At 35.7% G+C, this 11,192-nt stretch overlaps 2 protein-coding genes and 1 pseudogene across 4 annotated transcripts; 1 reads left to right on the top strand and 2 right to left on the bottom strand.

The window, feature by feature from the left end:
- Positions 1–582: 582 nt before the first annotated feature.
- Positions 583–1,182, bottom strand: LOC149527749 (ABC transporter G family member 1 pseudogene; annotated as a pseudogene).
- A 543-nt stretch (positions 1,183–1,725) lies between these two features.
- ABC4 (UbiA prenyltransferase family protein) lies at positions 1,726–6,377 on the top strand. Of its 3 annotated transcripts, none has more exons than XM_021444874.2 (12): positions 1,726–1,850; positions 1,918–2,041; positions 2,717–2,966; positions 3,913–4,016; positions 4,097–4,168; positions 4,277–4,415; positions 4,628–4,734; positions 4,817–4,916; positions 5,010–5,048; positions 5,126–5,236; positions 5,348–5,413; positions 5,615–6,377. In XM_021444874.2, the coding sequence occupies exons 1-12, from the start codon at positions 1,820–1,822 to the stop codon at positions 5,720–5,722; spliced, it is 1,251 nt and encodes a 416-aa protein (XP_021300549.1). In that variant the 5' UTR covers positions 1,726–1,819; the 3' UTR covers positions 5,723–6,377. The 3 variants fall into 3 exon arrangements, with proteins under 3 accessions (XP_021300549.1, XP_021300556.1, XP_021300542.1); XM_021444881.2 differs by having other exon boundaries at positions 1,750–1,837; positions 4,277–4,361; XM_021444867.2 differs by having other exon boundaries at positions 1,750–1,837.
- A 232-nt stretch (positions 6,378–6,609) lies between these two features.
- On the bottom strand, positions 6,610–8,898 carry LOC110428967 (small ribosomal subunit protein eS6-like). Its single transcript, XM_021444890.2, has 6 exons — positions 8,787–8,898; positions 8,611–8,675; positions 8,347–8,404; positions 8,153–8,261; positions 7,556–7,828; positions 6,610–7,026 (listed from the first exon to the last, which is right to left on the bottom strand). The coding sequence occupies exons 1-6, from the start codon at positions 8,790–8,792 to the stop codon at positions 6,788–6,790; spliced, it is 750 nt and encodes a 249-aa protein (XP_021300565.1). The 5' UTR covers positions 8,793–8,898; the 3' UTR covers positions 6,610–6,787.
- Between the last annotated feature and the right edge of the window lie 2,294 nt (positions 8,899–11,192).

The raw sequence follows: 11,192 nt of genomic DNA, 5'->3' as shown, positions 1-11,192 counted from the left end.
ATATTTAAATTCTAGAAGTTGAGCTTAAGTATTATGCCTTAAACTCTTGGATGAAAAGTACAAAAAGACACACTTAGACTTTGGAAATTGAGTTTAGTATTGGGTCTTCAATTGAGCTTAAGTTAGCCTTAAACCTCATAAACACTAACCCATGAATGGAGGAAAAGAGAGAGCATTGGAGAAATGTAAAGGTTCTTAATTCTCATCAGTGCGAGGTGAATGAGATATTTATATATTAATGATCTCCTTATTAAATAAAATTAAATTATAAAATAAAAAAAATTAATATTTAAATTAAATTCAAATTTTAATCTATTTTAATAAATTTACCTCTAAACTTAATATACATTAACAAATTCAAGAATTACGCTCTCGATATGTGAGCTGGACTTGCTATCCAGCCTGTTAGGCTCTCTGACCTGCTTAGACAGGCGCTTGTTAGTCTACCTGGATTGGTGTGAACCCTGGAACCGTGACATCTACACTTAGTATTGCTTGTTCTACTGAGGTGTAGCAAATGGATTTACCACGACCTGCACTCTTTCCTTGCGGGTCGCTGACTTCAATTTTGCAGTCATTGGTTTAACCTTCAATTTTGTTGATGATCAAGAACAAAAATTGATAGAGAACAACCACTGCTAACAAGATAGCAGGATCAACCGACTTTGAGTACGCCATTTTTACATTCCATGTCTTCTTCAGAATTTCTTCCTCTGTTAAGCTGGGTGGCCCTCCAGCTTGAAAATTAGGAAATGTCAAGCCTTCGAATTCATTCTTGAGCAATCCCTGGTAAGCATACTTGTGGAAAGAAGTGTGGTGTAGGAGATATTTCAACATTGGCTTGGGAAGATCAGTCGGTAAACGGAAGAATCCTTCGACCAAAACCATCAAGCCTTGTATTCCAGCACCAGCTATGATGCCCATCTGAAAATTGGGCACTATACTTGCAACAATCATCATTAGGCTCTCAACCAACATCATGCAAGCAAATAATGTGACTCCAACGAAGAAGTTTTCAAATCCTTTGTGAAATCCAGGAAGAAAATAAGCAATTGTGCCTGGAATTAGTGATATTAGAGCCAAGAATGGCAGAGCAGAAAATGTGTTCCCGAAGACAAAGGCAGTGACACCATAATGCCCATTCAGTCTCTCTCGTTCAAATACCTGAATGAAGGCAGGCATATGCATATTAATCAGTCAAAAGATTCAGTCAGCCAGAACGCGAGCACACCTCTTCTTTTCTTAATGATTTATGCAATTATATAAGAATGTTCCACGGTGATACATAGTTTTTTAATTATATGATTAATTTAAATACTGTCATTAAGTATACAAAAGGAAACAGCAGTGCCGTTGAGGATACTGTTTTCTTGACATGAACCACTTGTAGGTCACGACGTGGAAGGAAAAGGAAATCAGACGTAGCCCGCTTTCTGGTTTAGCCTGCGAAGGCAGAAAAATGAAATACTAATAAAATAAGAGCAATGCTAAACGGGGCCGACTAGTGTAGCCGGACAAGCGAAGGCTCAAGACTACCTACACTCCCGATAATATATTGACAAGTGGAGAAAGAAAAGCACAGAAAGATGGAAGTCAAAACTCTAACCCAGACTTAAAAGGCCCATTGGGCCAAAACCATGAGCTTACATGGCTGAAATTGAACCAGGAAATATTTTATGGATGGATAGGATTTGGTAGTGGAGATTCTGTCGGTTTTCAGTTGATCCTTCCAACCGTATCCAGACAAACGACACTAAAAACGTTTGAGCTTACGGGGGCAGCTTATCTAGTCTTCAAACATCCATGAGGGAGAAAACCAATGACACATTTTACTGCTGTAAGATTACAAGGTATGTTTCTTCTTTTTCTTACTCTTCCTGTGTTCTCCTGTTAATTTCCAATGTTCTTGGTGATCAGCTATAGCCTATAGGCAACAGTGCAACATGTTGAAGCCATTGGCTGCAACGCTTAGCTCCTCGTGCCCAGGGTCTGGTGTAGGGGTACACCATGAAAACTTCGCAAAGCAGTGTTACCTTCCGAGGTGAGTTTCATTCTCTCTATTGCGGTTCTTAAGAAGATGTAAACTGTTATTTGTTTGTTGTGTGGTTGGACTTACTTTGGAGTGAATTGAACTTTGTTTATTGTGCTAGTGTAAGTCTACAGTTTCAATTCTGAAGAAAACCAAAGCTTTACATCATAGAAAGCAGAAAAAGTTTGTCAAATTAGTACTTCTTTCACTTAGAATGCACAATATCGTTCAAATTTCTTGCTGATATACTCGCCTCAAACGAAGAGTTTGCAACACAAATTTTTTGTGGATTGTTTAATTTTTGCCTGCTTTAAACTGTCTGAGTCAATAGATTTTGATTTCCTATATATCTTTTATGGATTCCCTATGACAATGGTCCTATCTCTTACGCTGTATACTTGCAAAAGCTCCTTCAGACTTTACCTCTTATACCGTGTGATAAAATATCTCAAATCCTTGAATTTTCGAGGAACTGCATTGCAATTGCTGACAACATAGAATTCGCTTCAATCTGATAGCTAGCATAGCGTTTGCGAAAGATGCATAATTTTGTTAATATCTATCACTCCATGATCCTTGTTGCTCTACATCCCCACTTCACTTTTTCCTGGGATGGAAGAAGAGAGAGAGAGAGAGACAGATTTCTTGGCCTATGTCTCTACTTTACTTGAATTGTATATTCCTCAGGTCTTGTGAAGGAGGTCGCTTGCCAACAGCTTTCGGAGGATCATTGCATTTCTGTTCTAATGATCAAAACTTTTTTCAAATTAGAGGATTAAAAATCAGGTGCCCAACCCGACAGCAACATATATTTCCCAAGTGTACAGCAGACATTTCTGACAGCTCCTGTCAAGAGGAGAAAGATGTTTCTAAAGCAACCTTGATATGGAGGGCAATTAAATTGCCAATTTATTCTGTTGCTTTGGTTCCTCTAACTGTAAGTTTCTTAGGCACATGGAAGTTCTATCATAAAGAACTAGTTTGCTCTCATTAGCAACTTGCTATTTTTAGATTGTGAATCAATTCTATCCTGTGGAGACAGCCTTGGAAGAGTCCATTATGAGAATCTTGATAGACAATTAGACATGATAACATAGTACTTAAACCAAGAAGTTTAAGCTAGTAGACACTCACTCTGCTGTTAACAACGGTTTATCCATTGAGCAAAAAAACAATTGTTTATCCATCTAATAATTAGTTTACATACTTGTAACATACAATAATTTTGTACTGTTTATGCTTGCTCATGTGTAAAGCAATTAGGCATTATTGTACAAATAATGTAAGTATAGCTGCATGTCATGTAGGCAGAAAGTATGGATTGTTTACTCTAAAACTGTAACAGATTGAAGGAAGAATGGTCAACACATTTATTTTGGTAAATAACTTCCCAGTATAGATAGCTTCACTTCAAAATATTTGCTTGAAAGGTCCTGAGTTTTCATTTCCAGCTTTTCTTTTATCTGGTATACTAATTACTAGGTTGATAATAATTTTGACCTGCTTGGTTAAATGATCATATACTGATTCAAAATACAAGGAGAACTAATAGTGGACAGCATAACAACACGCACAAAGTAACACAATCAACTTGACAGACAGCCTTAATATTGGGAGAATGCACTTGACACCTTAGTTTTAATCCAGTCTCAAACAGAAGTTACACTTAAGCATTAGCCAATATCGTGCATCAGCTTGATCAAAAAGGTCATGTTGCTGTTTCACCTTGTATGTCTCTACCACACACAAAGTTGTAAATTCTTGGTTTGTGCTCTTTAACTGCTGTTGCGATATAAATGTTTGATAATTCACAAATGTGCTTCTGTCAATCTTAATGTACTACTCTTTATTTGTGCATTACCCCTGTTAATACTTTTGAGTAGGTAGGTGGTGCAGTGGCTTATTTGCAAACAGGCCTATTTTCTGTTAGACGTTATCTTATGCTCTTGGCTTCTTCAGTTCTGATTATTACTTGGATCAATTTAAGGTGAGTTATGGCAGTGGTGAATAGTTAACACTGGATTCTCAGCAAGGCTGTTAAAATTTTCAAATTTTTTCCATGCGCAGCAATGATGTCTACGATTTTGATATAGGAGCAGATAAGAACAAAAAGGAGTCAGTAGTAAATTTGGTTGGCAGGTAAACTTGATTCTTTGCCTATTGCCAATATATGTTTCTTCTTTTGTTTGTTTGCTAGTTTTTCCTGTGCTCTGATGAAAAAACTGCTTTGTATGTGTGCTTGGAAAGCCGTTCAGGGCCATTTATTGCTGCCTACTTGTCACTTGCCCTTGGCTTCATGGGGCTGACTTGGGTATCTGCAGATGCCGGAAATGTGCGTTCATTGTTATTACTGGCTTGCGCAATCACTTGTGGTTATATATATCAGGTAGAGGGGATCTAGTTGGCATAATGGGAAGAACTTCTTCAAGCCAATTTCCAACAATTTTTCTCATTTAAGGGGCATGCATGCTGCGTGTAGCAGGCCTGACTTTTCATTTATCGACATAAGTGACAAATGTTTGTTAAATGATCACTTCTATCCAGCTACCATAACTTTAACGAGGTTCTGATATCTGTTTAACATTGGATCCATTGCAGTGCCCACCATTTCGGTTAAGTTACCAAGGATTGGGAGAGCCCTTGTGCTTTGCAGCTTTCGGCCCATTTGCTACTTCTGCTTTCTACTTGTTGCTGGGCAGCACAAGGTTGTTTACTCAAAAAGAATGGAACATTTCTATATTTCATTTTTTTTCCCTTCAATACATTAATTTTGGGCAATTTTGGCAGTGAGATAATATTCCTCCCCTTAACTCGCACAGCTCTTTCTGCATCACTCCTTGTAGGCGTCACAACAACCCTTATTCTGTTTTGTAGTCATTTTCATCAGGTTAATATTGTCTTCTTGATCTTTCAATTTGTTATAAAATCTGCATTCTCATCACAGGCTTTCTATTAATAACATGGGTGTTTTATATTTCAGATTGAAGAAGATATGGCCGTTGGCAAAATGTCACCTTTGGTATGCATGCTCAATAGTCAAAGAGGTTTCTGTGTTACAGAGGGAGAAAAATTTTGTTTTTTCTTTTTATATTGCAGGTCAGGATGGGCACTGAGAGAGCTTCAGTAGTTGTGAAAGGGGCAATCTTGACACTCTATGCTCTTTTATTTGCTCTTGGTTTTTGCAGAGCTCTTCCACTGACTTGCGTTGTGAGTAAAAGTTAAATTGGTAGTCAAAATGCATTTCATCTGATTTATGCTCAAATAGTAGTTCCTATGTATGCTTATCCCAACTGCTGTGTCTGTGTTTGGTTTTATCAGGTTTTTGGTGCCCTGACCTTACCCATAGGGAAACTGGTTGTTAGCCATGTCGAAGAGAACCACAAGGTGAGTAGTAAACTTGCCTGTTAACCTCAATGTTGGTAACAGAGATAAACCCCAAAGATGCAAATGAGAAAAGTGATTGAAAGATCCTTTTTCCTCTAACTAGTTGCGCCATTTGTCATATGATTTATAACCATGTGGACCATGACACTGAGAGAGAAGATTATTATCCTTTTCTTTTCTAATACGAATTTTTTCTTACAGGACAAAGGGAAGATCTTCATGGCAAAATATTATTGCGTGAGATTGCATGCTTTATTTGGAGCTGCAATGACTGCAGGGCTGGTCTATGCTAGGATGCTTGCTAAATGATAAGCAAAGAGGTTATCATTTTCTCCTATGATTAGAGTTTATACTTCATAGCCTAGATTTCGAGAGTTACTGTGACCAGCTTGATTACTCTTTAGCAATTTTGAGAGTGGAGGGATTAGGAAATCATTTATCCTTGTTTTCCAAACTCAAAAGTCTTGGATAAAAAGATGAGTTGGGGATTAGGATTCAGAGTTGCGGTGGGACAATATTCTTTGGAAAGGGGAATCTCTGAAAATGTTTGTCTCAAGATTGCTGGGACTGCATGCATTTATTTGTATTGAAAGGAGAATAATAACAGAAAATAGGAGAGGACTACTGGGTTTACTTCGACGCCCTTTTAGATGTAGTGAATAGCGGATAACATTGAAAGTAGAAGCTCGACCATGGTTCAAAATGTTATCTATAACCCTATTAGCGGGCTCCTTGGAGCCAAGGCTCATTCTGTGTGTTGCTTTATCATGCAACCTCTTTTGCTTTTGTATCGTTTTCTTGCTTCTTTTTGGAAACACTGAGTACATGCTTTCTTTGGATGAATGAAAACAAATGAAAAAACAAATTCAATTTGCATAAAGTATGCTTGCTTCGGAGCTCTGACTGCCTCACTGCATTGCTTTTGGGTAGAAAGGGTTCCATAAGCCTTCACCTCAACTGCCAACGGGGAAACGAGGGAGAACTCGTAGTCCAAAGTGATCCACTCTCCATTGGATGGCTACGAATATCATGATTTGGGCCACATGCTTACAATTTAATCAAACCAAAAATAGCTGATGGAGCTGACTTTGAGAGCAGAATAAGAAGTTACGAACAAGGCTTCAGTCAGCAGTATAATCATTTAAATGCGATTAAACTCATTTGCCAGGTCAAAAGAGCACATTCACAAGACCCCGTGCAATAACAAAGTAGATTGAATGTCAAACTCAAAACATTCACAAAAATCTAAACCAACTCTCAGTATTCAAAATAACAGAACAAAATTTGAATACTACGCCAAATGATAGCTGCATATAACACTACAAAACCTGACTACTGACAACACGCATTGCCCATCAAAACTCCAAAAGCAATCTAAGCCACAACTGATGGCTTAGAAGCAGCAGAGAGCTTGGACCTCCTCTTTGCTAAACTCTCACTACGGCGCTCCCGCTGCTCCTTCAATCTCAAGGCAAGCAGTTTCTGGTACTCAGCTGCTTCTGCCTTGGCCTTGGCAATTCTTTTCTCCTTATCTGCAATTCTAGCACGCTTCCTCTGGAGTGTCAATGGAGTTACCAGCCTCTGGATTTTCGGAGCTTTACTCACCTTCTTGCCTGCAAACAACATGAGTTATTCTCAGTAAGTAAAGTAATAGTTTCAACAGAGAATCACCACTCTCACCAAGCCTCTCTCATTCCAACCCCGATCCAATCTCCAACACCCTACTTCCTGCATGCTCCATTCATGAAAAATTGAAAACGCAAACCCCTTTTTTAACTCTGTTAGGAGGGTTGACAATGGGATGGGCGAAGGGCATGCAGATGAAAAGCACAAAATCACATTTTAACAATGCTAGAAGCTAGAGGCCTCGAATTATAGTTGGGCACATTCACATAGATTAAAGTCGGTCAGGAGAAAATAGAGAGAAAGCAGACACAGAATTTCAACCTAATAGCGTGCACATTACGCACTGTGCTATGATCTAGAAGATAAATTCATACATTAAAGAGACAATTTGACAGTACCCAATTAAGTGGAGAATGCCTAAGTAGCTATGGGAACATAACACATCCACCTAGTCTCCTAAAATCTTGTGGCCATCTTTATTACAAAAGAAAATGAAAGAAAAGAAAGCAACTTTACCAGATTTTGTTGTGAAAGTCCTCCTGTAAGTGTTGACATACTTCCGGACATCATCCTCCTTGGAAAGGTTAAAGAGCTTTCTAATCTTGGATGCTCTCTTTGGACCTCTCATCCTTGGTTTCTCAGTGTCAGTTAGCCCGGGCAGATCATTCTCACCCTTCTTCACTATAACCAAGTTCAGAACAGACAGGTCTTGACTAACAATGCATCCGCGAACAGACTTCCTTCTGCGCTCTCCATTACGTCTTCCGTATCCACGGAAGCATGGGGTACCTGTTGAAGCAATATAACTGAATTAGCTCCCAGTTTTGCATAAGAAGACATGAAGGCTTGGAAACAGCTGTTCTAACCCGTAAAAGCTTAGTGGAGCAATGGTACACCAACCAACAAAGGCAACAATGGTAAAGCATGCATAAACATTAAGCGATGCAAGCAGAATTAGCCTAAACATAGAATTACCACCAAGACCGATGCCTTGATGACAAAAAGAAATTAGAAAACACCCTGTTCCGTTTCTTAATATTCACTAATTCCATATCCCACAAATCACAGAAACTGCACTACTGAAAATATCTATTTTAGAATCAGACAACTCACCTCTATGAAGCAAGAGACGAACACGACCAGGAGTTAGAACACCCTGCTTCATTGGAAATCCTTGCTTGTCGCAACCTCCCATGATCTTGAAAACGAAGCCCTTAAATTCCTGTCAAAACAACAGAAACTCTACTAAGTTGAATAGATCAACCATTACTTCAAAAAAGAGATTTAGATGCAAATAGATCGCATACCTCGCCCAAAGCATCTCCGACAACCTCCTGGGAGATCCTCTTGTCAAAAAATGTCCGACTGTCACATTTAAAGAACATCAATTTCTTTACTTACATCAGGATTTTAAAGCAAATTTTACAAACTCAAGATAAATCTTAGATCCTGTGTCATCTCTAATCAACGGTTCGATCTTCAGAATTCTCATTGCTGCTTTTTTTAACGACTTTCTCAGCAACCAAACAGAAATAAAACAAAAAAAAATTGAAAACAAAATTGGAACTTACAGCTTCTGATCGTCATCAATCTCTAGCTTCTTCTGGCAACCCGTGGTAGGATTCGCGATATTAAACTGCACAAAAATGAATTAAAATTAAATCACACGGAATGAGAGATTTGCCTCTCAAATTAGGGTTTTCCTTCCTTTTATTTATCTATTTATTTTCTTGTTTGTGGCTCGTACCTTCATTTTTTTTATCAGCTTTAGCTGCTGCTCAAAAGCACCAAAGGCAGCTCAGTGTGCGAAACAGAGATGATAAGACAGAAAGAAATTAGGGCTAATAAAATGATGCCGTATATAAGAAGCGGATGGTTCTTGGGTTTTAAACTGGGGGATTTTATTTGGGCCTTGACACCGGAAGTCTCAATGTAGGCCTGATTACTCAATATGGATTAAAAATAAAGTGGTTATTGGACCGAACTTGTTTAGGCATATTAATTGGCCCAATGTTATACAATAAAATAATAAAATGGGTTTTATGTTGAAATTGTTAAATGTTTTAATGTCATGGAATAATGCTTAAAAAAACTCTTAAATTATTTTAAAAAATTTGAATAAATTTTTATTTTTTTATTACATTCAATATAGTATTTATATTTTCATTTTAAATCAAATAAGTTTTTATTATTAACATTTAACTAACTGTCATTAATTAAATTATCACTTATCATTTTATGTCACATAATGTTGATGTGGTATATAAATATATAATAGTACATGATAATATAACATAATAACATGACAACATCACATTTTAACCCTCCATATCATCTACATGTTAATGTCATGGGCTTTTGTTCCAACACACCGTGTAGCTTTAACCACACCCCTTAAAGGTCCCTTAGGTGGCTAAGTTAGTCTCAACCCTCTCGCTTGTTAGGAACGGATCACACTTGTGCAACTAAGGGTGTTCAGCTCACAACCAATAAAGAAGATTAAAGAATAAGAGAAAATGGAATTAAGAGAGCATGACAAATATAACTTCCATTGATGAGAGAATAGATACAAGCATTCCTAGAGTTTCTAACCCTTCAAAGGGAGTTTATCAAGATTTTTATAGGCAATAAATCCTCATATAGCCATTGCAAGTATTAATTTAGCAAATGCATCGTGATAATGAAGCTATGGTATCAAAGGTATATAATCAAGTATACAATGAAAAAAATTGATTTATTAGAGTTCAACATAGCATTGTAAAATAAAGAATTAGTAATGGTATAATTACTATAAGTTATGTGAGGTCTTATAAAAATTTAACAGATCCAATATTATTATGTAAAATTAAACTTGTTGCTTAAAGTTTGTGACATACATGTTAGAACGTATTAGTTATTCTAAATAAAAAATAATACATTGATGAAATTCTAAGTGACAGTGTAACACTATAACTTATATATGAGAATTACATAATAATTTATTAATTTTTAAATATTAAAATTATAAAAAATAAAATTTATATAACAGAAAAAAGAAAAACATAACAAGTAGAAGATAGAACCCATATATGATATAATAAAAAAAATATGATTGATAGTTCATAAAAATTTGTGAAAGAAAATCTATGGAGATTTAAAATATATAAGTAAATAAAATATAAATTTAAAAAACAAATAATAATAATAATAATATAAATTGTAAAAAAAAATTAAAATTGAGTCAAGCATACGGAATCATTTTGTTATTTTTTTATTTATGTTAATTATTAAGTAAAAAATTATTCTGATGGTACTATTAAAAAATTTTAAAAATTTATATAATATATAAGAAATCTTAAAAATTTTAGAGGGCCATCCCTTAAGGAGGCTCCACCTCTGCCTTGGGGGAAAGATATCTTTTGGGAAATGAGCTCTGAAATCAAAATCTTATGTGTTTGTTCAATTTTCATTTTTTAATGTTTTTTTTGTTCTATGTCAAAGAAAGGGCGTTCATAGTATGATTTGGACACGCTAATGCTTGTAACGTCTCATATCGATATGAAATGTTTATCTATTTTTCTCTTTCAATATGGAAATGTTTACCAATTTTGAGGCCAACCCTTAGGTCAAAGTTATGCAAAATCTTGACTAATTAGATTTCATATTGTGAAAACACCCCTCCATCTAGTTTATATTTTCTTTATCTGTTTTGCTATTTGTGTTTCGGAGTATCTAATCTGTTTTGTGTTTTGCTATTTGTGATTGGCATCTCAAGTCTTTTCTTTCTTCCGATGAATATTGGTTATTGAATAACTTAGCTTTTATTTTATTGACAATTTCACTTTTTTTACTTTTATGTTTGTTTATGATTTTTTATTTTTCTTTTTTATTCATTTATGTATATATATATCAATCAAAATGAAATATAAATGTAAAGGCAAATGACTTAATTGTTGGCCCATTTTTCCCCTCAATAATAAATATACAAATAAAATTTGTTTATTACAAGTGATATTCACTAATTGGGTGCAGTTTTAAGATTATAAAATTGAAATTAGGATTGAGAAAATAAAATAACAAAAGTAGCCAAAAAAAAAAAACTAAGATATCAATTGTGGTTATGGTTCATATAATTATAAGATAGTAATTTATGTGTAAATATATGCAGTTTGAA

This window comes from Theobroma umbraticum, unplaced genomic scaffold (assembly GCF_002168275.2).
Source record: "Theobroma umbraticum cultivar Fairchild unplaced genomic scaffold, ASM216827v3 scaffold_30.0, whole genome shotgun sequence".
Lineage (NCBI taxonomy): Eukaryota > Viridiplantae > Streptophyta > Magnoliopsida > Malvales > Malvaceae > Theobroma > Theobroma umbraticum.
The sequence above is the reverse complement of the archived record's forward strand: the minus strand, read 5'-3'. Positions and strand labels throughout refer to the sequence as shown.